This window comes from Erinaceus europaeus, unplaced genomic scaffold, assembly GCF_950295315.1.
Source record: "Erinaceus europaeus unplaced genomic scaffold, mEriEur2.1 scaffold_458, whole genome shotgun sequence".
NCBI classification, from domain to species: Eukaryota; Metazoa; Chordata; class Mammalia; order Eulipotyphla; family Erinaceidae; genus Erinaceus; species Erinaceus europaeus.
Genome location: NW_026647639.1, coordinates 58,321 through 70,955, shown reverse-complemented (window position 1 = coordinate 70,955; position 12,635 = coordinate 58,321). Strand labels below are relative to the sequence as shown.

General features: G+C 48.3%; 1 gene segment (V, D, J or C); it reads right to left on the bottom strand.

Moving 5' to 3' along the window:
- Nucleotides 1-642: 642 nt before the first annotated feature.
- On the bottom strand, nucleotides 643-12,097 carry LOC103121421 (Ig mu chain C region membrane-bound form-like). The segment is given in 7 exon segments: nucleotides 643-893; nucleotides 1,004-1,119; nucleotides 3,056-3,388; nucleotides 3,511-3,828; nucleotides 4,256-4,600; nucleotides 4,674-4,985; nucleotides 12,049-12,097. Coding segments are annotated over 7 exon segments (1,452 nt in total).
- Between the last annotated feature and the right edge of the window lie 538 nt (nucleotides 12,098-12,635).

Sequence of the window (12,635 nt, the reverse complement as noted above, 5' to 3'; positions counted from 1 at the left end):
TATAGGCAGCCCATATCATGGTCCTTCTATAGCCAAGGCTCAGCATAAGCAGGAGTATGCTATAGGTAGTCCTGCCACCTGGGACCCTTGAAGCATGTCTGACACAGGGTCCCCTGGACAGAGCACAAGCTGGAGGGAGGTTATTCAACACACTGGGTTGAAGATGGTACTAATAGCCCCTCACCCCAAATCAGCCTGCACATGACCATTGGTCACCACCTTTATGTCCAATGCCCTCTCTGGCCTGAGAGCAGTGACTCCCTCACACTCCTGGCACTGTGACCCCACAAGCACCCACATCATATTTTTTAGTCCCCATCCTGCATTCCCAGTCCCTGAGAACTGTCTTTGTTGGGTAGAGAGATGAACAGTTGGAGAAAGAGACCTGGACCTTATCTCATGTGTGACTAGCTACACAATCCAACTACCCCTCAGTCTGAGGGCAGTGACAGAGGCTGGATCTGCTGGTCACCAGGCAGAATAAGCAGGTATATGCCCACTATGAGGTCTCTGAATTCTGGACTGTGTCTACAGCCAGATGGACCTTCTCTTGTTCCCACTGTCCCATATTACAGCCTACAATCATCTTACAAGAATGCTCACAGCTTGAGACATGGTTAGAATAAAGCAAGAGATAGTGCATCCCAGAGCACAATATGTTTATTTATAATGGTGTGTTTATGGTACAGTGGAAGGGAAGGTGCAATGTGGCTGCACAGCTGCAAGCTTGGCCATGTACAAGGGCAGTCAATATGTTACAGCTGGAAGCAAGGGGTAGTGGCAACAAGCAGATAGGTGATACTTGGAGGCTTTGCAGGCCCAGAGAGCCCAGCACCAGCAGCTTTCACAGGGTTCCATGTCTTGACCAAGGCTGACATGGGTAGTTACTTCACCTGCAGAGACAGATTATATGAGTCCTGACCAGTGTAGGGAGATGGGCAGATTGTTCTCAGGTGTCTGGCTCCTTTTCCCCAACCAGCTGCCTCCCCACTGTTCCTGTCACCTTAAACAGGGTGACGGTGGTGCTGTAGAAGAGACTCAAGAGGAAGAGGACGATGAAGGTGGAGGCCATGGCTGACAAGTTCTCGAAGCCTTCCTCCTCTGCACTCACTTCCCCCCCTGCAATAGACGTAGAACACACTGTATCAGGATCAGACCACCACAAGACAAGCCTGCCACCAGTTATGTTCACCAGATCCCATGCACTCAGCTGTGCTGTCCTTGAGGAGGGACTATCTATGCTCCAGGGTGGGTGATGCAGGGGTGGTGAGGGGGACATAAAACCAGATAAAAGTTACATACATTCATATAGGGGTGTGGTACAACTTTTTTGGGACTGGGTACCCAAAGTGTCTTGGACTGTTGGAGAGAGTGCTGGAATGGTTTACCTGATACTAAGAAAGTGGAACTGGGAAACAGTCCACTGTAGCTTATGCTTGGCCACCATCCAGGCTTTCTCCTAGAACACTCACTTCCCTCCTCAGTGCGTGAGGGCACAAAGGAGTGGCTGGGAGGGCTCCTATAGGCCGGGATTCATGACTCTGTGATTGGGAGTGAGTTTGAACTAGTCCCAGGGATGTGTAAGAGGTGGTGGACAGATTGAGGGCATTCAGATGGATCTATGTTCATCACACACACAGAATATCCCCCAGGGCATCTAGAACTCAGGTCATGAGGCCCAGGAACAAGCAGAGAAGGAGGGGTTCACATAGGACAGACAGTGACTCTCAGGTCTCCTGCTCTCACAGCCTCCCTCCATTATTTTCAGAGCTGGTCACTGGCAAGGGCAGAAAGCCAGAGCAGGGCCTCAAGGGTGAACTGCCTCCTCTAGCTGGCATCCTACACAGCCTGTTCTGTTCACATGGGGTTCTGGGAAGAGCCACTAAGAGTACAGACCTGTCTTGTGGCATCCCTGAGGAACAGAAGTCAGTGAGGCATATTGCAGTACTGAGTCCTGAGGTCTGCATCTGAACACAGTGGCTTGTGCACACATTTTTAGCATGAGCCAGAAAGACAAGCAGAATCTTATAGAGGAGGGGCCTGGAGGGACAGTGAGTCTGGACAGGACACACTGCTCACTGGGTAGCAGTGGCAGCACTGCTTCTAGGACAGGTATCCGTGTGTGTCCACAGGTGTCAGTGGGTATCTATGTATTAATATGTGTGTTCATATGTGCACACATGTTTCAATATTGGTCCACACACATGTATGCATCCATCCACACTGATCCACACACATGTGTACATGTGATCATGCTTATCTACACATATGTATATGTGTCATGGGACTTTTTCATCTGTGTTGTGTGTACACATCAATGTGTTCACATGTCTCTCTGTGCATGTGTTTGGGTAGGTGTTCACAATCCTATATGTTTGCATGTCTACATACATGTGAGCCTTGTTTAATTCATGAAGTCTATGTGTACAGCTCATTTTTGTATAAGAACATATGTAAGAACATATGTGTCCATGTGTGTTCATGTACGTATGCATTGCCCATTATGTCATCATGTGTTTGTGTGTGTATGTATACATAATTGTGTACACATTGGTGTGATAACAGTTGTATGTCAACCTTTGGAAAGTTTGTCCACATCCTGTGTGAAGTTGTGTCTGTGACTAAGTAAATGAGTGTGCATGAACATGTGTGTGTGTATGTGTGCTGCATTTGTACATGCATGTGCATGTGGCTTGTACCCTCAGATACCATAGATGCAACTTGAACAGCAGGGTGTGTGGGTTTTGAGCTGCAAGAGGGGAGACCAAGGCTTGAAGATGATAGGGCAGGAGTAGGGAGGCAGGTGGGCAGCACAGCCAAGGCTGCAGGTCAGAACACTGCTTATTCAGGACCAGGATATTTTGAATGGATGTCTTTATTTCTAAATTGAGTCAGAAGCCATGCCCCACCCTGTTTTGACACTTGCTTTGCACACAAGCACACACACACACTGCGGTCAATCAGGGGCAGGGCTGCCTGAGAAGATGGGCAGGTCAGTAGCAGATGCCAGCCGTGTCAGATAGGATCAGGGATACATTGTAGAGGGTGGGTTTACCAGTGGTCTTATCCACGGTGCGTTCGGTCACTGAGTGGGGCAGCTCCTCATGTCCCACGACACAGGTGAAAGTGTCACCGGCATTCCACTCCTCCTCACTCACGGTCAGCACACTGTATGAGAAGTAGAGGCCAGGTGCCTGGGGTTCAGGCATGGGGGCACTGGTCACATACTTGTCAGGAGATACTGGCTGCCCTTTGTGTTGCCACTGGACAAATAAGTCAGCAGGTGAGAAGTTGTTCATCAGGCAAGTGACAGAGGCTGACTCTCGCAGGTGCAGCTGCTCCTTTGCTGGCGGCAATATATACACAGATGGTGGGTGTTTGACACCTTCTGTGGGAGGAGATAGGTAGGTCAGGGATAGGGTGGTGTGTTGGGGTGTCCCCAGAGGAGGTTCAGGCTGAGGGGTGGTTAGGGATGTCCAGGGAAGCCCAGCTGGGGGAAGAGGTGTCTACCATTGGAGTAAGAGATGGTGTGCTTGAGTGGGGCGGGCAGGTCCTTGTGGATCACAGTGCATGTGAACTTCCTCCCAGACTTCCAGTCCTCCACAAATATAGAGGCCTCACCCACAGCACTGAAAGTGCCGTTGAGGTGACTGTCAGATACTTTAAAGCTGGTCTTCAGTTTATCACCACCGTCATGGGCCCAGGAGATGTTCAGGCTGTCATAGGTGACCAAGTCAGTGACCAGGCAGGTCAGCTTGGCCATCTTGTTGAGGAACATACCGGCAAAAGAAGGTGGCACGGTGAATACCCTGATGGTGGTGGGGGCAGCTGTGGAGGGGGAGAAATGGCTCAGATGTGGCCCCACTCATTCTGAGCTCCTGCTGAAAGGGGGTGTTGGGCTCTCACCCCACCTGTTTCCCAAATTTTTCTTATGGTCACTCCCACACTTGGCATACCAGAAAGCCAAGTTTGGAGCAACTGGTCATGTTAGGATAGCACTCACAGACCTGAGTAGACAGGCATGTTTGTATATGGTGGCCCCAGTTCTGTCTGTGAGTGGACTTACCCTGCATGAGCTGTCTGGATTGTATGTGTTTGTCCTGTGTGTTGTGGGTTCCTGCCCTGCTTGTGTGAACTCTTGGGACCTCTGTCCTGTATGTGTGAGGTTGCTGTCATGGGTGGAGGTCTTTGTTCTCTGTGTGGCCCTCTTTTCTGTGTATTCCCTGGGATGAAGTTTCTGGGAAAGAACACTCACCAGGTCCACACACAGAGGACACATTCTTCTGGTAGTGAAGCCCGAGGTGCTCCACCCGACAGGTAAACACATTCTGGCTGAGCCAGTCACTCTCAGTAATAGTAAGCCTGCTCGTGATCCTGAAGGTCTGGGGTCCAGCCCCCTTGGGCTCAGTCTCCACGGTGCCTGTGTCAATGCCCACCTTCAAGGGCTTCCCTTCACGAAGCCAAGATACTGACACCTTCTTGGGACTGAAGCCTGTGGCCTGGCAGATGAGCTGGGAAGTGCGTGGACCTGCACCAGAGCTGGAGAAGGCATCTCGAGGTGGGATGAAGATGCTGACATTGGGAGGCAGCTCACCAACCCCTGTGGGACACAGGTGTCAGAATGGCCATCGACTCATATCCCATACCACCTGACTTAGACAGGATGCACTTACCTGGTATTTGCACATTCAGACGCCTTTCTCCCTGGGGGTGCTTGGCATTGCACACCAGGAAGTCATCTGAGCCTGGAAGCAGGTTCACAGAGGGAAGCAACAGCTGTGAACTGGCCATGTACCGGCCTTGGCTCTGCACCGATGGAAAGGTCTGGACATTATGGCTGCCAACCTCACTGTTGTTCTTGAAGTTCCAAGAGAAGTTGATTGTGCTGGGCAGGAAGTCTCGGGCCAGGCATCCCAGGGCAACCAGGCTGTCATCAGTGCTTTCACAGGAGACAAGTGGGAACAGCGTGGGGGCAGATGGGTTATCTGAGGACCCAAAGGAATAGAACAGAAGGTGCTTGTGAAAAGAATCTCCCACAGATCCATCCTGTCCCCACAGCAGCTGTGATGCCTATCCTTAGATTTGTTGGCTGTGTTCTATAGCCCAGAAGGAAGCTGTAACAAGCAATTAGGGTGTTTAGGGATGTGGGATCATTGCTGGAGCTCTGAGCTCCTGGAAGCATGAGGGTAGCTCCCAGTGGCTGAAACACTCCCTACCGAGACATGGCACAGGGTAGCTCAGAATTAGGCTCAAGGCTGAGAGGTCTCTGCTGTGCTCTGTGACCTTGAGTTTTGACTACCATACTTGGCTTCAGAATAGAGTTGCCCATTTGTCAGGTCATCTATCATTGGCCTCTTGGCTTTCCACTACAACCACAAAGAGGTTAGCCTTCGCAGTAACAAGATGATGGCAGTGATGGCTTAACTCACTCACTGGCACAGCCAGACCCTGAGATCAGCCCATGTGCCCAGGGCAGGCTGATTTAGCCCATCCCTGCAAAATGAACCAAAACTTCTGCTACCCCATCTAGCAATCCCTGCTTATTCCACTTCTGCTGGGTTTGTTCTGAAGCATGGATAGACCTAGGTAATACAGTTTAGTGTATTCTTCCAGTTCAGGCCATCTGGTTCAGTCCAATTCCCCTCAGTTTAACCCTCTTATCCCACCTCAGGTCAGCAAGTTCAGCAGGTTAGCTCACCTCATCTGGTTCACTCTGGCTTCCCACTGTTAAACCTACTAAGACCAGTACAATTTGGTACAGTTGAGTTGAACCTAGTTATGCCCAGTCAGGTTCAGCCTAGCTTAGCCCTGCTCAGCTCTATGTAATTGGGGCTGACTCAGCAATGCCCAGTGCAGCACAGTTAGACCCTGTTCAAGATGGCTCAGCCCAGTTCAGTCACTTGAGCACACTTTGACTCAGTTCACCCTACTTCAAATCAGCTTAGCCCAGCTGAATCCTGCACAGTCAAGCTCAGCCCTGCTCAGCCTGGTTCAGGACAGCTCAGTTCAGCTCAGCTCAGCTCAGCTCAGTTCAGCTCAGGCTAACTCAGGTGGCTCAGCCCAATTTAGATAATTTGGCTTTCTTGAGCTCTGTCCATCCTGGTTCATCCCAGCTCAACCCAGCTCAGGAGTTCAGCCCAATTGAGGAGGCTCATTTCATCTGAGATCAGTATAGCACAACTCAGCAAGTTAGGCCCACCTCAACCCAGCTCAGACAGTTCAGCCAATTTAGGCCACTTAGCTCAGCTCAATTTAGCTCAACACAGTTCAGCCTCATGTAATCCAATTCAGGCAACTCTACTTAGAGTTCAGCTCAGTACAGCTCAGCCCAGCTCAGCTTAGCTCAGATCAGACCTGCTTAGGTGGTTAGACTACCATAGCCCAGCTCTACCCGGTTAAACTCACTCACCTCAACTCAGCTCAGGTGGCTAGGCCCACCTTAGCCCAGCTTAGCCCTGATCATCCCCATTAATCTAGATCAAGCAGCTCTACCCAGTTAAACTCAGCCCAGATCAACCCAACTCAGGTAGCTCATCCCAGCTCAGCCCAGTTATCCCCATTCAGTCTAGCTTAGGCAGTTCCACCTAGCTCAGTTCTGCTTATCCCAGCTCGGGTAGTCCAGCCTATTTTAGCCCAGCTCAGGTGGTTCAACCTAGCTCAGCCCAGTTCAGTCCAGCTAAGGCAGTTCAGCCTAGTTTTTTAGCTCAGCTGAGTCCAGCTCAGATAGTTCAGCCTATTTCAATCCAGCTGGGTCCAGCTCAGGCAGTTCAGCCCAACTCTGCTGTGTTCAGCTCAACCCAGTTTAACCCAGCTCATCCCTGCTCAATTCAGCTCAGCCCAGCATGGCTCAGCTCAGGTGGTTCAACCCAGCTCAGCCCAGCTCAGTCCAGCTAAGGCAGTTCAGCCTAGTTTTTTAGCCCAGCTGAGTCCAGCTCAAGTAGTTCAGCCTATTTCAATCCAGCTGGGTCCAGCTCAGGCAGTTCAGCCCAACTCTGCTGTGTTCAGCTCAACCCAGTTTAATCCAGCTCATCCCTGCTCAGTTCAGCTCAGCATGGCTCAGCTCCGGTGGTTCAACCCAGCTCTGGCTGTTTAGCCCAGCTCAGCCCAGCTCAGATCTGCTCAGGCAGTTTAGCCCAGCTCAGTTCAGCTTGGTCCAGCTCAGGAAGTTCAGCTCAGGCCTGCTCTATTCAGCTTGGTCCAGCTCAGGCAGTCCAGCCCAGGCCTGCTCTGTTCAGCTTAGCCCAGCTCATCCCTGCTTAGTTCAGTTCAGCCCAGCAGCCCAGCATGGTTTAGCTTTGGCGGTTCAGCCCTGCTCATCCTGCTTAGAAAGTTCAGCCCAGCTAAGCCCTGCTCAGCCAGCTCTGCTCTGTTCAGCTCAGCCTAGCTTAGCCTAGCTCATCCCTGGTCAGTTCAGCTCAGCACAGCATGGTTCAGCTCAGGCAGTTCAGCCCAGCTCTGGCTATTCAGCCCAGTTCAGCCCAGCTCAGGTAGTTCAGCCCAGCTCAGTTCAGCTTGGTCTAGCTCAGGCAGTTCAGTCCAGCCCTGCTCTGTTCAGCTTAGCTCAGCTTAGTTCAGCTCAGCCTAGCATGGTTCAGCTCTGGTGGTTCAGCCCAGCTCAGCCCAGCTCTAGTGGTTCAGACCAGCTCAGCACAGCTCTGGCAGTTCAGCCCAGCTCAACCCTTCTCATCCTGCTCAGAGAGTTCAGTCCAGCTAAACTTTGCTCAACCCAGCTCAGGCAGTTCAGCCCAGCCCAGCCCAGCTCAACCCTGTTCAGGCAGTTCATCCCAGCTTAAACCCAGCTAAACCCTGCTCAGCTAATCTCCGCCCTGCTAAGCACAGTTCAGGGCAGCTTGGTCCAGCTCAGGCGGTACAGCGCAGCTCAGCCTAAATTAGTCCATCTCAATCCAACTCAGCCTTGCTCAGGCAGTTCAACCCAGCTTGGTCCAGTTCAGATGGTTCAGCCCAGTTTATCCCTGCTCAGACAGTTCAACCCAGCTCAGCACAGATCAGCCCAGCTCAGGCAGTTCAGCCCAGCTCAGTCAAGCTCAGGCCAATTCAAGTCATTCAACTCATCTCAGCCTAGTTTAGCCTCACTCAATCTAGCTCAGTCCAACTAAGCCACACTCAATTCAGGTCAGCCTAGTTCAATTTAGTTCAGGCAAGTTCAATTCAGTTTAGCTGATTCACCCCAGCTCAGTTTAGCCCAGTCTAGATTAGTTGGTTCATTTTAACTCAGCTCAGCTCAAATCTGTTTTGTTAAGTCAGGCCTAGCTTAACTTAGCTGGCTCAGGGTCATTGTCCCAAACTCAGTCCAGAAAGCTCAATAGTTTGCCAGCTCAGCCTCATTCTGTCACTCAGCCTAGTTTAACCCCAAGAATCCCTTGAACTCTCTCCACTGAAATGTCATTTTCTTAGTCTCTGGCCCCCCACCCCTGCAACCATACACACATAATTGCTGTCTATTATCTCCCTAAACCAAATCACTGCTCTCCAGCTTCAGATGAAATGCTCCAGCACACCCTGCATTCAGGAGCTGGTCTACCAGGATACAGAGCATTAACCACCAGTGGTGCACAAAACAAGAGCTAGGACTATTCCTTCCCATCTCAGTCATTCTTTCCCTTCAAAGTCTGAAATAAACCTGGGGTCTAACAGAGCTCTTTCTCCATAACCTTACCCCCACCCCACCCTTAGAATTGACAAGATATCTGAAATTGTTGCTTCAATGTCTATAAAAAACAAACAAACAAACAAACAAAAAACACTTAAAGACACGTGCTTCTTTCCAAAGCACAAGGCTAATCTAGACTCACAACTGCATTTTAAGTCAAAGGGAAGAGAAGTCAGATTTTTGCTGGGAAAGAAAAATTAAGAGTCAATGAACAAGGGTGAAGCTCTAGCCACCTTTCCTCAGAAGGTCACTTAGAAAATGTTAAATGGAAGTGAACAGATGAACACTCAATGGACCAACACCCACAGATCCTGGTCTTCAAAGTAACCAAAGACCCATTCTCTTCCAAGCAAAAGTAAAAAAAAAAAGTTTCCTGCAGAGCAAAGCCAGTAGTGGGGTCACATTTCTTACCATTTGGTGCTTGGTCACTCACTCCTGGAGTTTCGGGCATGGTCAGTTCCAGACTCTATATCATTCCATGACTGATTCAGGACTAGTCATTCAAAAAGGCTAAGAAACCTGTGTCTCCCAGGAGACCCCCGGACATAACTGAACACCCCCTAAACTAAGAAACTAGGACAGTGATTAAAGTCTGAAACTATCCTGCAAATAAGAAGGACACCCAGTGGGAAGAAATAGCAACCCTTATAAACAACCATTATTAAAAATCCAGAAACTGAATCCCTTTCTGGTTAAACTTCTAACTGGGATGTCTATTTCTCTTAGGTTAACAACTCACAAGTACAACTGAAATAATCTAGACCAGGCATACACAATTCACTCAAAATATGCCATATATTAAAGACTTGAGAAGTTTTTTTCATCAATAGCAAAGCCAAAACCATGAAAACACTTAATTTTTATCAGAATATCAAAATACTTTGTAACCATAAAGAGAAATGGACTTAAAGAATTATAAAGAGTCCGTGCAAAAGTGTTTTAAGAAATGAGAAAAATGAGATATGAGAATAATTACCACTTGGAGGAACCACTAATCTTAAACAAGATGATTTTTCCATAAGGGACTTTAATTTCTTAAACATATTATATAAAATGAGTATAAGAAAGAAGTTGATAAGTTACATTTGAGCAAAAAGAGGTCATTAAGTTTAATACTAGAGGATGAAGTCAAAACAAAAAAAGAGAAAGAAAGAAAAAAGAAAAGAAATAAGGAACCTTTTAGTTTCAGTCAGTATGTCTGACTTTTTTTAGAAAGGCAAATTATGCAGGTGTTGTTTTGCTCAGTAGGACATTTTCGGGCTTGTGGGACAGGCAATCGATTGAAACCACATTCTCAGAAGCTATAAATTTACCCAAGGTGGTTTTTTTTTTATCTTCCTAAAATAGACTCAAGTGGAGCTCTTCCTGCCACCTGCTCTGAGCCCCACTGCACCTCCATCCCACCCCCACGCTTGGCTAGTGCAGCAACAACTCTGAATTAATTCACAAATTTAATGTTTAACTCAGCAACACAAGTCAACTAATTGAAAAATTAAACTTCATTTAATAGTTTCTAAGTTCAGCAACACTGCTCAATTAATGAAAAAATAAGGTTTGATTTACTGTTGTATAAACTTGGCGCTGAGCTGGGACAGACAGTGCCTACTTACCTTCCTCCACAAAGCTTATATCAACTCCACAAAGACACTGTCCACAAAATAAAAGATGATTTCACAGATGTGAAAATTCCCTCATGTTTCAAATCCCCTCTTTTATTCATCTTTTTTTTTTTCTTAAGAACTACTTCTAAGCTGTCTATAGATGAACACCCATTTCTGTCAGTAGCCAACCAGCTAGCCTCCTTTTTGGGGGACCCAGTTCCTCTGGCACCCTAGCTATCTCCTACCCAACATGAGCCCTTTGGAGCCATTGGACTCCAACAACTTTTAAGGAGCTGACTTGTGTTGAGTTTTTAAAAAGCATTAGGAAATTCAAAGCACTCAAGTTCCTAAGACACCGAGTCCCTGGCCCCTGCCAGCCTGCCCAGCACCCTTGGAGAAAAGTCTGAGAACTATCTGGTCAGAAAGCCTCATAGACATAAGTGGAGAGGGAAATCTCAGAGAACTGTTCTTACCCGAGGAGACGGTGACCATGGTTCCTGGGCCCCAGATATCCATACCATAGTAATCACCATGGTGGAATCTCAAGAACCACTCCACAAAAACTCCAAACATCTAGAAATCTTCTTTCACCAACCTAACCTGGACAGGTCTCCAATTGCTAACCATGTCTCTCTGCATGAAGCCAGGATACTATCTGTCTGACCATCTAACCATGAATTAAGTCCGTTTAGGAAATTAGGCCAAAATGGCATGACCACCAGAGATCTGGGTTACTTCCACCCCAAAGAGGCTCCAGTATCATTGCCAGAGACATCTGGGACTGAACCTGGGCCATCCTGGCCCACAGAGGATGACTGATCCCTGTCTGGGTCTTGTCCCTGAGTGGATTAGAGAGGACACCCACTTAAAGTGACAGTAACCAAAGTCTTCTGGACCCAGTAGTCAAACCAATAGTCATATTGGGACAATCATACCCAGACCCCAGAGCTGGGGGTTGGGGACCCAGTGGAGAGCAGAAGGCCGAGGGGACCAGGACCCTATGGATTCCAAGTCCCCCAGGCTGCCCTGATCTTCTAGACCTCAGATCCAGACTCCCTAATTTGCCCTAAATGCAGAAAAGCCCATCAAAATAGATAGAGCTGACAGATAACAGATGATAGGTAGATAAATAGATTATATATATATAGAGATAGATAGATAGATAGATAGATAGATAGATAGATAGATGATAGATATTTGACTGACAGATGGGTAGAGGTGGAAAAGACTCACCTGAAGACACAGTGACCTGGGTCCCCTAGCCCCAGAGGTCAAACTGGTTGTCACACTGAGACAACTATATTAAAATCCCAGGCAAAAAAAAATCATGAACTGTTGCCTCATATTCCCTCCAGGGATGCCCGGTGGGAAGCCAGAGGACTAACAAGATTGTGGACCAAAAAGATTTTCTCAGAAACCCCCTACCCCACTCATGTTGCCCCATATCTCTAAGCCAGATTCTCATTTTTGTCCTCAATTTTTTTAAATGTCCAATTGAATAGAGAGAGGAGAGGGGATAGAGATGGAGAAGACTCACCTGAGGAGACAGTAACCGGTGTTCCTTTGCCCCATACATCAAAGTAGTCACACTGTCACTGACCCCTTTAGGGGATGCACAAAAACCCACCCCAGAATACATTCCCTGAAATCTGGTTGTGACTCTAACTCAGAGCCCATAGATGGGAACCCTGATTCTGCAGAGCAGATAACACATATAGTGCATGAAATACCTTTCCTTCCCAGCTCTGACAAGAGACAAGGAGAAAGTGATCTTACCTGTGCTGACGGTGACCATAGCCCCCTGGCCCCAGTAGTCAAACCGGGTGCCACATTGGGACAACCATACTGAATTCTGGGCAATAACCAGTATGGTGCCCGGTGGGGATTGGGGGATTGAGAGGACCATTATTTGCCCCCAAGTGTAGAAATCCCATCATAGATAGAGTTAGGACTCACCTGAGGAGACAGTGACCAAGGTTCCTTGGCCCCAGTAACCAAAGACATAGCACAGGGACAGAGTTCTTGCCCTCCCTAGACATAAACTTAAGCAGCTCTGTCAAGCACCTGCTACCAGCCCCTTCTTTGCCACAACTTCTGTTTTAGTAGCTTTTGATTTGATTTCCACCCAAGGGCCTGAGCCCTTAGGAAGCAAATTGAGCCCAGACCAAGCAGCATACAACAGAGGTAGAAACATACCTTGGAAGACTGTCCCCAGGGTTCTAGACTCAATGCTCAGATCCCAATAATCTACTCTTTCTTTCTCCTCACATAAATTGCACCAAAAACCTTCCAGCACCACCATCAGACTCACTTTCCAAGTCCCCATGCCTTGTGTATGAAACCTGAGCCATCAGAAGTCAGAC